At 37.9% G+C, this 20,466-nt stretch overlaps 1 protein-coding gene across 12 annotated transcripts in view; it reads left to right on the top strand.

Moving 5' to 3' along the window:
• The window catches only part of ENPP3 (ectonucleotide pyrophosphatase/phosphodiesterase 3), a 97,056-nt gene extending 82,304 nt beyond the window's left edge, over positions 1–14,752 (top strand). For 10 of the 12 annotated variants that reach the window (XM_038553390.1, XM_038553389.1, XM_038553391.1 and 7 more), the window contains 5 exons: positions 2,968–3,103; positions 4,306–4,383; positions 6,033–6,165; positions 8,121–8,277; positions 14,484–14,752. In XM_038553390.1, the coding sequence (XP_038409318.1) occupies positions 2,968–3,103; positions 4,306–4,383; positions 6,033–6,165; positions 8,121–8,277; positions 14,484–14,654 (675 nt within the window). In that variant the 3' untranslated portion in view covers positions 14,655–14,752. Of the gene's footprint in view, positions 1–2,967; positions 3,104–4,305; positions 4,384–6,032; positions 6,166–8,120; positions 8,278–14,483 lie in introns of those variants that run through there. The other 2 variants (XM_038553396.1, XM_038553395.1) reach the window with 2 other exon arrangements.
• The last annotated feature ends 5,714 nt before the right edge of the window (positions 14,753–20,466 follow it).

Genomic DNA, 20,466 nt, shown 5'->3' with positions numbered 1-20,466 from the left:
ACTAGGAGAGTGAAATAAATGGTGGGAGCTAATCCATGCCTCTAATACAAATATCATCATATTTCTTGGTTTATTTTTGGGTTTGGTGGGTTCTATCACTCAGGAACTTCCTGAGAAAGGAAGAAGGAAAGGTATATTTTTGAAACTTTATGCATCTTAAATATTCTTGTTCTATCTGTATAGTTATTGGATGGTTTAGCTTTAGAATTTTAGAGATAATTTTTCTTCAAGTTACTAGGACATAACATTTCCTGCACTGACTGTCTAATATTTTTATATGTTCCCTAATTTTTTCGATCTTTTGTCTTTAATTTTACTTTTGAAAGATATTTGCAACTTCATCTTACAAATATTACTGATTATTTTATTTCTGTTGCCATATTTTCTTTTAAATCCAAAGAGCTGGGATCCCTGGGTGGCGCAGCAGTTTAGCGCCTGCCTTTGGCCCAGGGCACGATCCTGGAGACCCGGGATCGAATCCCACGTCGGGCTCCCGGTGCATGGAGCCTGCTTCTCCCTCTGCCTGTGTCTCTGCCTCTCTCTCTCTCTCTGACTGTCATAAATAAATAAAAATTAAAAAAAAATAAATCCAAAGAGCTGTTTCTGCTTTTCTATAGCTTTCTCTTCTTTCTATATTGATGGCCTTTTATACTCTCTATACTCTCTTCTCACCAAGGAGCAAGTTTTCTCTTCTTTCTGCGTTGTCTGCTTTTTATCTTGGTTCTTCCTCAACCCTGACAAAATGTTTGGTAATCCTTGGTTATAATTTTATATGTTAAGGGAGAGATGCTAAGCTTCATGGCTGAGGCTGGGCTAGTGATAGACTGATAGGTTGTTCAGGATAAGAACCAGCCATTTTTTTGGAAAAATTCCAATTATAAGCATCTAGTTTTCCTTTTAGGCTGGTTTGTTTCCCAAAGGAAAGATACTTAAAAAAATAAATTTATTTTTTATTGGTGTTCAATTTGTCAACATACAGAATAATACCCAGTGCTCATCCCGTCAAGTGCCCACCTCAGTGCCTGCCACCCAGTCACCCCCACCCCCCACCCACCTTCCCTTCCACACCCCTAGTTCGTTTCCCAGAGTTAGGAGTCTTTCATGTAGAAAAGACACTTTTAATCTGACCCAGCATATAGAATCAGGCAGCATTCCTGTGAGCAATGAGAATGGGAGGAGTCTTACCATCCAGTATATACATTTGTATTTAATCCCATTGCTTTCAATATGGTGCACCTGCTCTCTGGCCTGTCTTGTGTCCATAGACTGAACATTTCTCTGGTTCAAATTCTCCAGGGAGTAAATTTTCTATCTTCAATCTGGTCTCTTCTTTCTGGCCCTATGTACATTGCTTGTCTTTAGGAAACTCCCAAGTATTTGGTAGTAGGAATCCACTCTGTTGTGCCTTCCCCAGTCATGGTTTTTTGTTGTCAGTATTTAGTGGCCTACTAAGTCATGTTACAATAGTGAACAAATATGTTGATCTGATTTCCAGCTTTTGAAAATTTCTTATTATCCATTATGTGTTTCCATCATTAACGTTCTTTTAGTGGGATTTTGGAAGGGAGCAGAGATAAATGTGTTCAATCAAGTTGAAGAATCTACTCAACTTCAATATGGTGTTTTTTTTCCGACTGGGGTGTTGTAATTTGTTAGGGAGTACATTCTCTGACTGGCTTTCCACAGACTTCCCTCATCCTCATCTCCTACCTATTCTATACCTCATCATGGTACTCTCCTGCTTATGGATATAGTGCAGTGTTTTTTGCCTTTTTCTTTGTGAATTCATCTTTTACATTTTATGTTTCTCCAGCTTTATTTGATATAATAGGCATAAAAATGGTATAGACTTAAAATATACCATGTGATGATTTCATACGTGAATATATTATCAAATGATTATACGTTTAGACAGCAGGTAATTTTTGCTTTTACTACAATGCAGTAAATAGGGGAAGGATATCCTAATTTAATTAAACCTTTTTTTTGTTCTTGTTAAGAAATATATACATTATGGGGAGTATTGGGCATATGAATCAATTAAAATTAAATGGAAAAATTACATGAATAGCAAAATGTTTATTTACGATTATATGCTAATTGAAATATGATTTAAAACTATAGTGCCTTAAACATTTGGGTTAGGCAGCCTATTTATAGGATGTCTGCTAATGGATTAATTATTGTTTTAGTGTTTAAATGGAGTCACAAAAAAATAAATGGAGTTACAAGGAAAATTGCAAAAAATAATATTCCTATATTACATAATGACATAGCTACAATTTAAGTCCCCAAATAAGTAAGTTCAGAAAACTGTGGCTTCTTTGAATTATATGTTCTCAGATTCCCCAACAGTTTGTATGTGTATTTTATTTTTTAATTTTTTAATATATATTTTTAAAGATTTTATTTACTCATTCATGAGAGACACAGAGAGAGGCAGAGACACAGGCAGAGGGAGAAGTAGGCTCCCTGCAGGAGCCCAATGTGGGACTTGATCCCAGTTCCTGGGATCATATCCTGAGTCGAAGGCAGATGCTCAAACCACCCAGGCATCCCTCGTATGTGTATTTTTAAAAGGAATTATTTTCATTTTACTTTCAATATTTACTTGTAAGTACACCATATGTCATTACCACCTAAAAATTAGATCCTGAAAAGAATTTTTGTTTTTTAGCAGGAGCTCTCATTATTCATTTGCTCTTAATTTAGGATTTTATTCTGCAAATATTCCTTTCCAGGATGTTTTTGATTTGCCCTCCCACTGTCCCTAACCAGAAGGGAACCACAGAAGAAAACATTGAAGACACTTCATTTCCATTGCTTGCGTAGACCTGATTCAGTAAGAAAAAAGGATAGGAAAAGGTTAAATGAAAAACATTCTAGGGAAGTTACAAACCATATAAGGTGTAGGTTTGCCACAACTGTGGGCATAACTTTTTTTTTTCTTTTTCTCTTTTTCAACAGGGAGACACATCGCTTCTTCCTCCCACTGTTCCAGACTGTCTGCGGGCTGATGTCAGAGTTGCTCCTTCTGAAAGCCAAAAGTGTTCCTTTTATTTAGCAGACCAGAATATCACCCATGGCTTCCTCTATCCTCCCGGTTAGTATGACTGTTTTTTAGGGCAGCACTTTAGAAAGCCCTCATCAGCTGGATGTGGGCGTGTGCCTTAAACATATTCTCCCCCCACCAAAACTACCTGCTTGGGGAAAACTAGCTGCCCAGGCGGCTTCCAGTGGTTGTAGGGTGACCTATAGCCAAGCAACAGCTATAAGAAAGACTAATAAATTTTGCAGTGGGAACCACACATCAGCTCTAATCTGGCTGAGACGTTCAGAGAATTTGGCAGGTTTAGGTTTAATTTTAAAACTGAATGAAGATTCTTTGGAAAGGGACACAAGGCATCTAAAAAAAACCATTTTTTTCTGTCTGCTACCCAAGGTAAAGTCTGCATGGAGCATGCAGCTGTGCCTGTAGCAAGAAATCAGGCTGGAATTTGGGCCTGTGACACATGGAGCATGCACATGTCCATCAATTTCATACCGTAGATTAAGCAGCTGAATGAACTTCACATTTATTTATTATTTTTAGAAAACATCTCTCTTGGGAACATGCAAAAGCCAGTGTCATTTTTTCTGAACTCAAATCTCTTCCTTATTCAGCAGGAAATGCCATTTTTATTAACTCACTCAATGAGATTTTAAGCAATTTCAGCTTCTGGGAATGGATTTACTCCTGATATTTGGCTTTATTTTTCTGGAAGCCATGACCTAAGAGGTCAATTTAGAGATTTTTAACTTAGGGATTTTTAGAGTGGGGGAAAAAAAAGCTTGGTGAAAGTAAGTAGTATATCAATTTAAATACCTAACACAGACTTACGATAAATAAACTGATATATCTTATTAAAATACCTACAGATGGGACACCTGGGTGGCTCAGTAGTTGAGTGTCTACTTCGGCTCAGGGCATGATCCCAGGATCCTGGATAAATCCAATCAATCCAAGATAAATCTCATCTTGAGACCCATAACTCTGTGTAAAGACCCAATTTTCCTATGTATCACATTCACGGGTACAGGGGATTAGGACTTGGATATATCTTTCTGAAGGTCACCATTCAACCTATAGGTATCAAATGTATGAAACTGCTGGCCTTATTTATAACCTTTACTGGAGAGTACTTAGTACTCCTATATTTCAACTGCTAATAAATTTTCATTGGTATGTAATAGTATTTTGCTAATTACGTATTTTGTTATATTTTCTCTTCTAGCTAGAGTTAATCAAATCCATTTGTTTTACAGCAAACAACAGGACTTCTGATAGTCAATATGATGCTTTAATCACAAGTAATTTGGTCCCTATGTATAAAGCATTTAAAAGTAAGTACACATTTAGATTATTAATTTAAAAACATCTAAATGGCTTTATGAGCTTATAAACTAAACACATCTTTTTGATGTTGTTTGCAATCTGTCCCTGATATTGAGTCATTTGTTCTAATGCTTTAATATAGAAATAGGAAGGATCTCTGACATAGTTTTCTTTCTTTCAACTTACTTCAATTTTGGATGCCTTGTGACTAGAACTTCAATGATTTGTTTTTAATCTAATTTAGCTGTAAATGGCTAGTCACAAAACAAAATTTTACTGACACTTACCATAAGTATGTGAAATGTGTTTGTCCCTAGAATCGTAATTAATAAAGTAGTGTGTATATTCTGACCACTATTTAATATCACTGTCCCCAAAGCATCTCAGCACTAGGAAACATATTTTACTTGGGATAACTGGGTAGTTCAGTGGATGAGCGTCTGCCTTCGGTTCAGGGTGTGATCCCAGGGTCCTGGGATTGAGTCTTGCATCAGGCTCCTGCTTCTTCCTCTCTCTATGTCTCTGCCTCTCTCTCTCTCCTGAATAAATAAATAATATTTTTAAAAGGAAATATTTTACTTAATTTCAAGACTGCAACTACATCAGCAACAGGAAGTGTCATCAATGTGACTATTTTTTTAAGATTTTGTTTATTTACTTATTAGAGAGAGAGAGAAAAAATACAAGGAGTGGAGGGGCTGAGGGAGGAGCAGATTCCTTGCTGAGCAGGGAGCCCAAAGCAGGGCTTGATCCCAGGACCCTGAGATCATGACCTGAGCTGAAGGCAGACACACAACCAACTGAGCCACCCAGGCACCCCCATCAAGGTGACTATTTTTTTTGTTACATGGACTGTTTTGCAGAATTACCTAATCACCACTGACAATTATTAAAATACAATTTGATGCTATTTAAATGTACCTACCTATTATAGAAAATATTTCCATGTTCAACAAAGGTAGATATTTTTGAGGACCATTTGAATGGTAAATGGTTCTCCAACCTTTTATTTTCAGGCTGTAGGTGTCCTTCTGTCTAAAATGAGTCTCTTGGAGACAGCAAATAGATGGGTCCTGCTTTTTTATCCAGTCTGACACCCTGCGCCTTTTGATGGGGTCATTAAGCTCGTTCACGTTCAGAGTTACTATTGAAAGATATGAGTTCAGTGTCATCCTGATATCTATTCAGTCCTTGTTTTTGTGGATTGTTCCACTGAACTTCTTCTTAAAGGGGAATTTTAAGAGTCCCCCTTAAAATTTCTTGCAGAGCCGGTTTGGAGGTCACATATTCTTTCAGTTGCTGCCTGTCTTGGAAGCTCTTTATCTCTCCTTCCATTTTGAATGAGAGCCTTGCTGGATAAAGTATTCTTGGTTGCATGTTCTTCTCATTTAGGACCCTGAATATGTCCTGCCAGCCTTTTCTGGCCTGCCAGGTCTCTGTGGAGAGGTCTGCTGTTACCCTAATATTCCTGCCCATAAAGGTCAGGGATTTCTTGTCTCTTGCTGCTTTAAGGATCTTCTCTTTATTTTGGAATTTGCAAGCTTAACTATTAGATGTCGAGGTGTTGAACGGTTTTTATTGATTTTAGGGGGAGATCTCTCTATTTCCTGGATCTGAAAAGGTAGATATTTTTAACGTCTTATTCTATTATTTTTAGAAATGTGGGATTACTTCCACAGTTTTCTTCTTGTAAAACTCTCCATGGAAAGAAATGGAGTAAATGTGGTTAGTGGACCAGTATTTGATTATAATTATGATGGTCATTTTGATGCTCCAAATGAAATCACAGGGTAAGTAATTTGCAAACAAATGAATTTTTTGATTTAGCAATAGGGTATTATGAGGGGAAACCTCAGTATTCTAAATAAAAGCTTAGTCTTCTAAATATTACACAATATATTTACATAGGGATGTTATTATTGACTATCTTCAACTGGTCTATAAATATTGCAAAATATTTATATGGCAAATATCTAGACTAATGTGCAAAGAAAAAATTAGCAAAATTTTTATTTAGGAAATTTCTAAATAAATGGGCACAGGGAAAATGTGATTTTGTAAAGGTTAAAGAGATAAGAAAGACTCACTGTACTATCAATAAATATAGAGCCAGTACATAAATTAATTAAAAAAAACAATTAGTGATGATTCATAATATTGTCCATAGTGGATAATAAACTATCTCCCAGGAGAGGGTAGAGGTTTCCCCTAGAAAATCAGTTGTGTTAACTTGTATGTCTTTGTACCAAACCTGGTCATAATACATTGCTAAGAATTACCTTTGAATGCAGCACACAGGAATAGAGAGGTTTAGAAGTTTTATCCATTATTTCTTTTATTATCAAAGTATATGAAGGACCAAACTAAAGAATTATGCTGTCTGAGCCTAGATTGTGTAATGCAATGGTTTCTACCTATACCTTTTTTTTTTTTAAATGATTTTTATTTACTCATGAGAGACAAGAGAGAGGCTGAGATATAGGCAGAGGGAGAAGCAGGCTCCCTGGGGGGAGCCTGATGTGGGACTCGATCCCAGGACCCTGGGATCATGCCCTGAGCCAAGGCCAGATACCCAACCACAGAGCCACCCAGGTGTTCCTCTACCTATAGCTTTTGATAGAGGAACATTTATGACAACTCAGTGTATGGCCTTTATCTATTTCATTTGTCTTGTTCTTGTTTTAGTGCTTATTAATCCTTCATTTCACCATTTAATAATTCTAGCAAACACTTTGATAGCACTTTACTACATAAGTATCTTTTTAAACACATACATGTCATTTAGTCCACAAAACATTCCTATGTTAGATTCTGTTAGCCTCCCTATTTAGAGATGGAGAAACTGAGATATAGAGAGGTTAAGTATCTTATTTATGTTCCACAGCTAATAAGTGGGAAACCAGAATACAAACCTTCTGAGTTCATGTAGAAATCCTAAAATCACTATAATATCACTACTTATAGCAGTCATATTTCTTTTCTTTTTTGTAAGATTTATTTATTCATTTATGATAGACATAGAGAGAGAAAGGCAGAGACACAGGAGGAGGGAGAAGTAGGCTCCATGCAGGGAGCCCGACGTGGGACTCAATCCCGGGACTCCAGGATCGCGCCCTGGGCCAAAGGCAGTGGCTAAACCACTGAACCACCCAGGGATCCCCAGCAGTCATATTTCTTTTAGTGGCTCGTAATTGGCACTTAAAACTTTTAAAAGCACTTTCATGTTCATTATCTAAAACTAAAGGACTGTCATATCGGTTGTATGATCTATCCCCATGTCTGCACTGTGAAGTTGGTAGTACAGGATCACCTCCATGTTAAACTTGAGGAAACTTACAAAGTCTTAGAATGTGAGAGGATTAGCACTAGCCCAAACATCTTGCAGAAGTGCTACAGTTGGAATTTGTGCTTCTTTGTTTTCAGTCCTTGCTCTACTGTAAAATGTCACTATGTCACTATAGAGTCAACAAAACTAGGAAACACAGGAGGCGTAATATCATGGTCTGCTTTCCTTAATATTCTCATATTTTACCATAATATTATAATGACCAAGTTTGAACTTCTATAAAGTTCTGTTCTGGCTTATGGAAGTCTAAAGTCATGTGATAAGATTTTGTACTTTCTATTTCATTTACTTTCTTAACTATATTTTTACTATAGCATTTCTTTAAAAATGTGTGACAACATTTATTAGTTTTAGAAGCAAAAGTATAATAACATGAGATCTTTTCCATTGTGTTTTTAGATACCTAACGAACACTAGTGTTCCCATCCCAACGCACTACTTTGTGATGCTGACGAGTTGCAAAAACCGGAGCCACACCCCTAATGCCTGCCCTGGGTGGTTGGATGTCCTACCTTTTATTATCCCTCACCGACCTACCAATGTTGAGAGCTGTCCGGTGAGTCTGCTCCTGGAGAGTCCTCAGGAACTGAGAAAATGATTAGTCTCAGCTCCTCCAAGCTTTCATCAAAGTGGCTTTGACTGCAACATATTTTTTAGTTGTTTTGTGGGTAGAGTTGTGCTAAAGATTAAGAGAGGCAGAGACACAGGCAGAGGCAGAAGCAGGCTCCACACCGGGAGCCCGATGTGGGTGGGACTTGATCCCAGGTCTCCAGGATCAGGCCCTGGGCTGAAGGTGGCACTAATCCGCTGAGCCACCCAGGCTGCCCAAATTACCTCATTCTTAAACTTTTCCTTAGACTATTACTATCTTTATGTAATTGATGTCAATTTAAATATGTATATCCCTACATGAACAAGTGTTTATATATGCATATCTTATGTATTAAATTTATATATGCTTTATTCATATTCATAAGGGAAGGGGTGATATTGTATTAATATTTTTATTCTTAATACAGAAAATTGAGAGTTCTGTGCCAAAGTTGGCACTCAAAATTTACTGAATGAATATGTAAATACAAAAACTCCATCAACTTGGAACATGAGGTCTGAGATTAATTATGGACAATGAGTAACACTTTTTAAAAACATCATGTGTTAGTCTACTTCAGTATCTTTATGGATTAAGGAAAATGGTATGTAAATAGTTACTTAAACTTGCATATATTTGAGTTACTTAAACTTGCACATATTTGATTGAGTCCCATGTCAGGCTCCCTGCATAAAGCCTGCTTCTCCCTCTGCCTGTGTCTTGGAAACTAGCCCTTTATCTGATACGTCATTTGCAAATATCTTCTCCCATTCTGTAGGTTGTCTTTGAGTTTTGTTGACTGTATCCTTTGCTGTGCAAAAGCTTCTTATCTTGATGAAGTCCCAATAGTTCATTTTTGCTTTTGTTTCTTTTGCCTTCGTGGATGTATCTTGCAAGAAGTTACTGTGGCCGAGTTCAAAAAGGGTGTTGCCTGTGTTCTCCTCTAGGATTTTGATGGAATCTTGTCTCACATTTAGATCTTTCATCCATTTTGAGTTTATCTTTGTGTATGGTGTAAGAGAGTGGTCTAGTTTCATTCTTCTGCATGTGGATGTCCAATTTTCCCAGCACCATTTATTGAAGAGGCTGTCTTTCTTCCAATGGATAGTCTTCCCTTCCTCCGTTATCGAATATTAGTTGACCATAAAGTTGAGGGTCCACTTCTGGGCTCTCTATTCTGTTCCATTGATCTATGTGTCTGTTTTGTGCCAGTCTTAAATAGCTTCATTGTCTCTTGTCCTCCTTCTATTCACCTCTGTGCACCAGTACTGACTACTTTAAATTTTAGGTTTTCCTTGTGACATCCTTTCTCATCCAAAAACTTTATCTACTCTAAATAAAAAATAAAACCAAGCAAACAAGAACATCTAGGCCTGTACTTTAGGCTCTTCACAATTTACCTTTTGTTGACCTTACAAACCCAAGCTCTGGGCCCACTGAAGTCCTTAAAATGACTTGTTTCATCTTGAATTTTCCTACTTCAGCATTATTGCTCCTGCTTCTTTTTCTTAGAATGCCCTTCTTTTCCATCTGCTTAAAATTCTACCTTCACTATAGAAGGTAAAATACAAGATAGAAGGCTTTAAGGTAAAATACAAATGATTTGAGGCCTCTGACATCCAAAGAAAGTAAAGATCTCAATTAATAGGTATCATCTTCGTTGAAGAAGACATCAACACTAATGAGTTGGACATTATTTAAGATATTGAGGATTTTGCAGTATAGTAATAAGAATATAACATTTATAAGGATTATGGTGAGTGCGAAGCAAACTTAAATGAAACTATGATTATAAGTGATTATGAATAGGATGTGGCAGGATGAGAAAGGGTTAAAAGTAACTGAAAATTTAGGCATGACTGACTAGGAAATGTATGAGACAATCAGTTGTCATGTGAAGAATGAATTTGCTCTTGGCGGTCTTCAATTTGTGAAACTACTTGAACACCTGGGAGGATACATGAGAAACAGTGTAGAGTAGATACTAAATGCATAGATTTTTGAGTTGGACATCCTGTGCTCAGTTATTGAGATTGCCTCTTTGGGTAAATAACTGAATGTCAATCTCCTCAAGTATATACAAAAATTCACCTTCCCTCATAAAATTACTGTGAGCATTAGTATTTCATATAAAATCCTAAGACTTCTCAATAAATAGTAAGCAAATTGTGGCCATTTTAAAGAAATCACATCTTATGTTAGAGTTACACGTTCTACAGTCAACATAAAGTGAGACTGTATACAAGCAAAATCCTCTATAATCAAATCACCCAATAGTACAGTCAGTTGTAGAAATGTTAGATTAGTTATTCTACCTCACACTTGGTCTAGGGAACTAATTCATATAGCTTTATTTATTTTCTTCCTCCCATTCTTTCCATATTTTCTGTGCTTCTTTTCCTTTTCTTTTACCCCCTTCAACTTTGTATTGTTAAATTCCTGTCAGATAAGAGAATTGTCAAGAGTCCAACTGACAATCATTATTGCAGCTTGTTCAGAAGATAATGGAAGATACAGGTATGGAACTTGGGAGAGATATCAGAACTGTAGAGACAGATTTGATATTAAGTTATGAGAATGATATAAGGTTGCCAAAGGGAAGAAAGTGGAAAGAAGAGATCCAAAAATTGAATTGAGGGAAATGTATATACTTCCAGGATGGAAAATACTATTATCAGTTGAGGAAGCAGAAGGTGTCCTGAACAAGTAAGCAGTTAGAAAAAAGAAGAAATTTTAGAAGCTTGGGATCAACTAAGTAGAAGGTCTTAAAAAAATCCACTCAGGTTATCCTTGCCAAAGCAATTTCATTAGTGTGGTAGCAGCAATAACCAGACTGTATGTGGTTAAGGGGAGAAAACAATGAAGTAGTTAGGGTAGAAAAATACTGAAACTGATAATGCCTCAAACATGTAACAGTGAGTTGTTTTAGGGGTATATAATACTTGCAACACATACACAGTTAAGTCTTTTTCTTTTTCTTTTTTTTTAAATATTTTATTTATTTATTTATGACAGACACAGAGAGAGAGAGCCAGAGACCTAGGCAGAAGGAGGAGGCGGCTCCATGCAGGGAGCCCAGTGTGGGACTCAATCCCGGGACTCCAGGATCTCCCTGAGCCGAAGGCAGACGCTCAACCACTGAGCCACCCAGGCATCCCCATAGTTAACTCTTGAACAATATGGGGGCTAGGGGTACTGACCCCCCCACAGTTGAAAATCCATGCATAACTTTTAACTTCCTCAAAATCTACCTACTAATAGCCTACTATTGACTGGAAGCCTTACAATACCATAACAGCTGATAACCACATATTTTCTATGTCTCATATATTGTATTCTTAAAATAAAGTAAGCTATAGAAAAGAAAATATTATTAAGAAAATCATAAGGAGGAGTACCTGGGTGGCTCAGTCAGTCAAACATCTGCCTTCAAAAAAAAAAAAAAAAAAAAAAAAACATCTGCCTTCAGCTCAGGTCATGATCTCAGAGTCCTGGGATCCCACCCCGTATCAGGTTCCCTACTTAGCAGGGAATCTGCTTCTCCCTCTTCCTTTGTCTGCTGTTCCTCCTGCTTGTGAAGGAGGAATAAAAAGGAAGGAAGGAAGGAAGGAAGGAAATCATAAGCAGAAGACAATTGTAGTTCTGCACTGTATTTATTGAAATAAATCTGCATGTATGTGGATCCCCACAGCTCAAGCTTGTGTTGTTCAAGGATCAATTGTATTTAAATACAGCCCATAAAAACTGTATGTATGCAAGGCTGCTCTCCTGTTGGGATGCACGAGTATAGTAAGAGTTGACTCTTGCTGGCGTCTGTTCAGGTTGGTGGTACAGGTGGACTAGCTGATATTAAAGGACTTGAGTACCACCCCCCAGCCTAGATATAATTTTGTGTTGTGCTTTAGGTATATTGAATCGCAATTTTAAAAGAGGGTAGACCGAGTCAGATGTTGAGTAAATATTTAGTTGGCTAAATACCAAATAAGCCATGAGAGAACAGAGCAATATAAATCAAGTGGGAGAGAACTTTACAAAAAACATGATAAAAATATTAAATGCAGCTGAAATGGGATATAGTAAAAGCAGGAGAAAAGAATTAATTTGATTCCCATTGGAAATATGAGCTCAAATTAGTACACAGCATATCTGTTTTACAAAATTAACACACATCGTGAATCCCACACAGAAGTGCTTGAGAGGTTATACACAAGCAGTACTTTCCTCTTAAACTTCCTCTAGGTCAAATAATAGCTGCCTTTTTAAAGCCTGCATATGTAAAAAATAACTATGCTGAAGTCACATGACAGTCATAAAACACTCATCTAATTAAACAAATTTTAGATTTTCTTACTTTAAAAGAATCTAAATGAAAATAAACAATACCATGTGAATATCAGAAAATTACTATATAAAGAATAAGAAAATATGTAGAAATCCATGGCTTTAAATGACCAACTTAACTTTTATGTAGTAAAAAGCCTATTAAAAGTCAGGTGGCCAAGAAATGCCTGAAAAGATACTCTGCTATTATGATACTTGGGGTAATAAAATCAAACAGAGATGGGACAGTATTTCGCATCATAATATGGCAAGGATGTGGGTAAACAGGTATTATCCTCCACTGTCAAGGCAAGTGTAAATTGATATGAACGCCTTGAGGAATGGAGAGTTTAAATTTGGTAAAATTAAAATTGCATGTACTCGATGATCTAGCAAGTCCATTTATAGATCTTAGGAACTCATATTCTTTTTTTTAAAATTTTTTTATTGGAGTTCAATTTGCCAACATATAGCATAACACCCAGTGCTCATCCTGCCAAGTGCCCCCCTCAGTGCCCATTACCCAGTCACCCCAACCCCCCACCCACCTCCCCTTCCACTACTCCTTGTTCATTTCTCAGAGTTAGGTGTCTCTCATGTTTTGTCACCCTCACTGATTTTTCACTCATAGAAACTCATATTCTTGAATATAGGAGACATGTGCCAAGTTATTCATCACCATTTAATTTGTAATGCCAAAAATACTATCACTACGGCAATGAAAAAAAAACACTATCATAAGCCACAGCTAATAACAAATGATTTAACTAGCTCTAGATATATCACTATGGATAGATTGCAAACATAATACTGACCAAGAAAGTAATTATACACTATCACTTATAATCACATAACCTTGAAAACTTGAAGTCAATACTATGTAGTATATATTGATGTGCAGTAAAAGAAAACAGGCTGAATTCACATGGACTCGTGATAATGATTAGTGCTGAATTGGGGATTTAACTTCATCTATAAGATCTTATTTCTTTTCTACCTGAAGTATATATTAAAATAGATGAATTTTATGACTTTGTGGTGGTCTGTATTTGCTACAGTATACTTTTGCTTTCCTTTTATTTTAGTAAACCACAAAATTAAGCTATATCAAGTTAAGATTTAAGGCAATAAAAATCCCAGGCAAACTCTGGAAAACTGTGGAAGTTCCTCAAGAGTTAAAAATATATCTGCCCTATGACCCAGCAATTGCACTGCTGGGGATTTACCCCAAAGATACAGATGCAGTGAAACGCTGGGACACCTGCACCCCGATGTTTCTAGCAGCAATGTCCACAATAGCCAAACTGTGGAAGGCGCCTCGGTGTCCATCGAAAGATGAATGGATAAAGCAGAGGTGGTTTATGTATACAATGGAATATTCCTCAGCCATTAGAAACGACAAATACCCACCATTTGCTTTGATGTGGATGGAACTAGAGGGTATTATGCTGAGTGAAATAAATCAATTGGGGAAGGACAAACATTATGTGCTCTCATTCATTTGGGGAATATAAAAAATAGTGAAAGGGAATAAAGGGGAAAGGAGAAAAAATGAGTGGGAAATATCAGAAAGGGAGACGGAACGTGAAAGACTCCTAACTCTGGGAAACGAACTAGGGGTGCAAGGGGAGGTGGGTGGGGGGTGGGGGTGACTGGGTGATGGGCACTGAGGTGGGCACTTGACAGGATGAGCACTGGGTGTTATTTTATATGTTGGCAAATTGAACACCAATAAAAAATAAATTAAAAAAACTCCCAGGCAAAAGGAAACTTTCTAAATGATAAAAAGATTTTTCTGTGAATGAAAAATAATGCCCCATGAAAAACAGTCTTTTGTTTCTCTTTTATAGGAAGGTAAACCAGAAGCCGTTTGGATTGAAGAAAGATGGCAAGCCCATGTTGCTCGGGTCCGTGATGTGGAACTTCTTACTGGGCTGGACTTTTACCAGGAAAAAGCACAGCCTGTCTCTGAAATTTTGCAACTAAAGACATATTTACCCACATTTGAAACTATAATTTAACCTAATATATAAATGAATTCTGGGAGAATATAAATGATTCTTTCCTGTTAAATAATCACAAAATAAAACTTTCTATTTTTCCTTAACTCCTTAAAAAAGCCATGTGGTGTGATTTCATTCCTTTTCACTTTTTCATCTATGCAAATGTGAACTTTATTTTGAAGTCATTTTTTTTTGTTTTGCAGAGATTGTGCTGTGTTATACCTACCTTATTAGATTTCTTTTTTTTAACTTATTTTTTTATTGGTGTTCAATTTACTAACATACAGAATAACACCCAGTGCCCGTCACCCATTCACTCCCACCCCCCGCCCTCCTCCCCTTCTACCACCCCAGGTTCGTTTCCCAGAGTTAGCAGTCTTTACGTTCTGTCTCCCTTTCTGATATTTCCCACACATTTCTTCTCCCTTCCCTTATTTTCCTTTCACTATTATTTATATTCCCCAAATGAATGAGAACATATAATGTTTGTCCTTCTCCGACTGACTTACTTCACTCAGCATAATACCCTCCAGTTCCATCCACGTTGAAGCAAATGGTGGGTATTTGTCATTTCTAATAGCTGAGTAATATTCCATTGTATACATAAACCACATCTTCTTTATCCATTCATCTTTCGATGGACACCGAGGCTCCTTCCACAGTTTGGCTATCGTGGCCATTGCTGCTATAAACATCGGGGTGCAGGTGTCCCGGCGTTTCATTGCATTTGTATCTTTGGGGTAAATCCCCAACAGTGCAATAGCTGGGTCGTAGGGCAGGTATATTTTTAACTGTTTGAGGAAACTCCACACAGTTTTCCAGAGTGGCTGCACCAGTTCACATTCCCACCAACAGTGTAAGAGGGTTCCCTTTTCTCCGCATCCTCTCCAACATTTGTTGTTTCCTGCCTTGTTAATTTTCCCCATTCTCACTGGGGTGAGGTGGTATCTCATTGTAGTTTTGATTTGTATTTCCCTGATGGCAAGTGATGCAGAGCATTTTCTCATATGCATGTTGGCCATGTCTATGTCTTCCTCTGTGAGATTTCTGTTCATGTCTTTTGCCCATTTCATGATTGGATTGTTTGTTTCTTTGGTGTTGAGTTTAATAAGTTCTTTATAGATCTTGGAAACTAGCCCTTTATCTGATATGTCATTTGCAAATATCTTCTCCCATTCTGTAGGTTGTCTTTGAGTTTTGTTGACTGTATCCTTTGCTGTGCAAAAGCTTCTTATCTTGATGAAGTCCCAATAGTTCATTTTTGCTTTTGTTTCTTTTGCCTTCGTGGATGTATCTTGCAAGAAGTTACTATGGCCGAGTTCAAAAAGGGTGTTGCCTGTGGTCTTCTCTAGGATTTTGATGGAATCTTGTCTCACATTTAGATCTTTCATCCATTTTGAGTTTATCTTTGTGTATGGTGCAAGAGAGTGGTCTAGTTTCATTCTTCTGCATGTGGATGTCCAATTTTCCCAGCACCATTTATTGAAGAGACTGTCTTTCTTCCAATGGATAGTCTTTCCTCCTTTATCGAATATTAGTTGCCCATAAAGTTCAGGGTCCACTTCTGGATTCTCTATTCTGTTCCACTGATCTATGTGTCTGTTTTTGTGCCAGTACCACACTGTCTTGATGACCACAGCTTTGTAGTACAACCTGAAATCTGGCATTGTGATGCCCCCAGATATGGTTTTCTTTTTTAAAATTCCCCTGGCTATTCGGGGTCTTTTCTGATTCCACAGAAATCTTAAAATAATTTGTTCTAACTCTCTGAAGAAAGTCCATGGTATTTTGATAGGGATTGCATTAAACGTGTATATTGCCCTGGGTAACATTGACATTTTCACAATATTAATTCTGCCAATCCATGAGCATGGAATATTTTTCCATCTCTTTGTGTCTTCCTCAATTTCTTTCAGAAGTGTTCTATAGTTTTGAGGGTATAGATCCTTTACATCTTTGGTTAGGTTTATTCCTAGGTATCTTATGCTTTTGGGTGCAATTGTAAATGGGATTGACTCCTTAATTTCTCTTTCTTCAGTCTCATTGTTAGTGTATAGAAATGCCACTGACTTCTGGGCATTGATTTTGTATCCTGCCACGCTACCGAATTGCTGTATGAGTTCTAGCAATCTTGGGGTGGAGACTTTTGGGTTTTCTATGTAGAGTATCATGTCATCGGCGAAGAGGGAGAGTTTGACTTCTTCTTTGCCAATTTGAATGCCTTTAATGTCTTTTTGTTGTCTGATTGCTGAGGCTAGGACTTCCAGTATTATGTTGAACAGCAGTGGCGAGAGTGGACATCCCTGTCTTGTTCCTGATCTTAGGGGAAAGGCTCCTAGTGCTTCCCCATTGAGAATGATATTTGCTGTGGGCTTTTCATAGATGGCTTTTAAGATGTCGAGGAATGTTCCCTCTATCCCTACACTCTGAAGAGTTATGATCAGGAATGGATGCTGTATTTTGTCAAATGCTTTCTCTGCATCCAATGAGAGGATCATATGGTTCTTGGTTTTTCTCTTGCTGATATGATGAATCACATTGATTGTTTTACGGGTCTTGAACCAGCCTTGTGTCCCAGGGATAAATCCTACTTGGTCATGGTGAATAATTTTCTTAATGTACTGTTGGATCCTATTGGCCAGTATCTTGTTGAGAATTTTTGCATCCATGTTCATCAGGGATATTGGTCTGTAATTCTCCTTTTTGGCGGGGTCTTTGTCTGGCTTTGGAATTAAGGTGATGCTGGCTTCATAGAACGAATTTGGAAGTACTCCATCTCTTTCTATCTTTCCAAACAGCTTTAGGAGAATAGGTATGGTTTCTTCTTTAAACGTTTGATAAAATTCCCCTGGGAAGCCATCTGGCCCTGGACTCTTGTGTCTTGGGAGGTTTTTGATGACTGCTTCAATTTCCTCCCTGGTTATTGGCCTGTTAAGGTTTTCTATTTCTTCCTGTTCCAGTTTTGGTAGTTTGTGGCTTTCCAGGAATGCGTCCATTTCTTCTAGATTGCCTAATTTATTGGCGTATAGCTGTTCATAATATGTTTTTAAAATCGTTTGTATTTCCTTGGTGTTGGTAGTGATCTCTCCTTTCTCATTCATGATTTTATTAATTTGAGTCTTCTCTCTCTTCTTTTTAATAAGGCTGGCTAATGGTTTATCTATCTTATTAATTCTTTCAAAGAACCAACTCCTGGTTATGTTGATCTGTTCCACAGTTCTTCTGGTCTCGATTTCGTTGAGTTCTGCTCGAATCTTTATTAACTCCCTTCTTCTCTTGGGTGTAGGATCTATTTGCTGTTTTTTCTCTAGCTCCTTTATGTGTAAGGTTAGCTTTTGTATTTGAGTTCTTTCCAGTTTTTGAATGGATGCTTGTATTGCGATGTATTTCCCCCTTAGGACTGCTTTTGCTGCATCCCAAAGATTTTGAACAGTTGTATCTTCATTCTCATTAGTTTCCATGAATCTTTTTAATTCTTCCTTAATTTCCTGGTTGACCCTTTTATCTTTTAGCAGGATGGTCCTTAACCTCCACGTGTTTGAGGTCCTTCCAAACTTCTTGTTGTGATTTAGTTCTAATTTCAAGGCATTATGGTCCGAGAATATGCAGGGGACAATCCCAATCTTTTGGTATCGGTTCAGACCCGATTTGTGACCCAATATGTGGTCTATTCTGGAGAAAGTTCCATGTGCGCTTGAGAAGAATGTGTATTCAGTTGAGTTTGGATGTAAAGTTCTGTAGATATCTGTGAAATCCATCTGGTCCAGTGTATCATTTAAAGCTCTCGTTTCTTTGGAGATGTTTTGCTTAGAAGACCTATCGAGTATAGAAAGAGCTAGATTGAAGTCACCAAGTATAAGTGTATTATTATCTAAGTATTTCTTCACTTTGGTTAATAATTGATTTATATATTTGGCAGCTCCCACATTCGGAGCATATATATTGAGGATTGTTAAGTCCTCTTGTTGAATAGATCCTTTAAGTATGATATAGTGTCCCTCTTCATCTCTCACTACAGTCTTTGGGGTAAATTTTAGTTTATCTGATATAAGGATGGCTACCCCTGCTTTCTTTTGAGGACCATTCGAATGGTAAATGGTTCTCCAACCTTTTATTTTCAGGCTGTAGGTGTCCTTCTGTCTAAAATGAGTCTCTTGGAGACAGCAAATAGATGGGTCCTGCTTTTTTATCCAGTCTGAAACCCTGCGCCTTTTGATGGGGTCATTAAGCCCGTTTACATTCAGAGTTACTATTGAGAGATATGAGTTTAGTGTCATCATGATATCTATTCAGTCTTTGTTTTTGTGGACTGTTCCACTGAACTTCTTCTTAAAGGGGAATTTTAAGAGTCCCCCTTAAAATTTCTTGCAGAGCTGGTTTGGAGGTCACATATTCTTTTAGTTGCTGCCTGTCTTGGAAGCTCTTTATCTCTCCTTCCATTTTGAATGAGAGCCTTGCTGGATAAAGTATTCTTGGTTGCATGTTCTTCTCATTTAGGACCCTGAATATATCCTGCCAGCCCTTTCTGGCCTGCCAGTTCTCTGTGGAGAGGTCTGCTGTTACCCTAATACTCCTCCCCATAAAAGTCAGGGATTTCTTGTCTCTTGCTGCTTTAAGGATCTTCTCCTTATCTTTGGAATTTGCAAGCTTCACAATTAAATGTCGAGGTGTTGAACGGTTTTTATTGATTTTAGGGGGGGATCTCTCTATTTCCTGGATCTGAATGCCTGTTTCCCTTCCCAGATTAGGAAAGTTTTCAGCTAGAATTTGTTCAAATACATATTCTGGCCCTCTGGCCCTTTCGGCGCCCTCGGGAACCCCAATTAAACGTAGGTTTTTCTTCCTCGGGCTGTCGTTTATTTCCCTTAATCTATCTTCATGGTCTTTTGTTTGTCTCTTTTTTCCTCAGTTTCCCTCTTTGCTATCAACTTGTCTTCTATGTCACTCACTTGTTCTTCCACCTCGTTAACCCTTGTCGTTAGGACTTCTAGTTTGGATTGCATCTCATTCAATTGATTTTTAATTTCTGCCTGATTAGCTCTAAATTCTGCAGTCATGAAGTCTCTTGAGTCCTTTATGCTTTTTTTCTAGAGCCACCAGTAGCTGTATAATAGTGCTTCTGAATTGGCTTTCTGACATTGAATTGTAATCCAGATTTTGTAACTCTGTGGGAGAGAGGACTGTTTCTGATTCTTTCTGTTGAGGTGAGGTTTTCCTTCTAGTCATTTCGCTCAGTGCAGAGTGGCCAAAAGCAAGTTGTATTGGGAAAAAAAGAAAAAGAGAGGAGAGAAAGAAGGAAAGAAAAGAGAAAGAGAAAAAAAGGGAAGAAAAAGAAAAAAAAACGAAAAAAAAAAGAAGAAAAAGAGAAAGAAAAAGAAAGGAGAAAAAAAGGGGGTGGGGGAAGGAAACAAATCAAAAAGCAAAACAAAACAAAACAAAACAAAATAAAACAAAAACAAAAAAAAAGAACCACCGGGGAGTATCTTCTGATTCTGTGTACTTTAAGTCCCTTGGCTTCTCCTGGAAGTTGTCAGTCTAGCTGGTGTTCTGGGGGAGGGGCCTGTTGTGCTGATTTTCAGGTGTTAGCAGTTGGGGGAGCTGCTGTGCCCCTGCCTGGTGCAGGGCTCAGTGGGGGTTGTTTACCCCGTGAGGCCACAGGAGGAACAGCCCCAGTGGCGGGGCAGCTCTGGAAACCTGGATTCAGCTCCGGCAGGAACTCCGTCTGCAGGGCCTGGAGGCTCCGGGGCGGGGCCGCTGCTCTGCTCAGCTCGGGGCAGGAGCGTCCTTGCTGTCCTGGGCCCTCCCGGCCTTTGCCTGTCCCGGGGGAGGC

This window comes from Canis lupus, chromosome 12 (genome assembly GCF_011100685.1).
Source record: "Canis lupus familiaris isolate Mischka breed German Shepherd chromosome 12, alternate assembly UU_Cfam_GSD_1.0, whole genome shotgun sequence".
Taxonomy (NCBI): Eukaryota; Metazoa; Chordata; class Mammalia; order Carnivora; family Canidae; genus Canis; species Canis lupus.
Note: the sequence above shows the minus strand (reverse complement) of the source record. Positions and strands in the feature narration are given on the sequence as shown.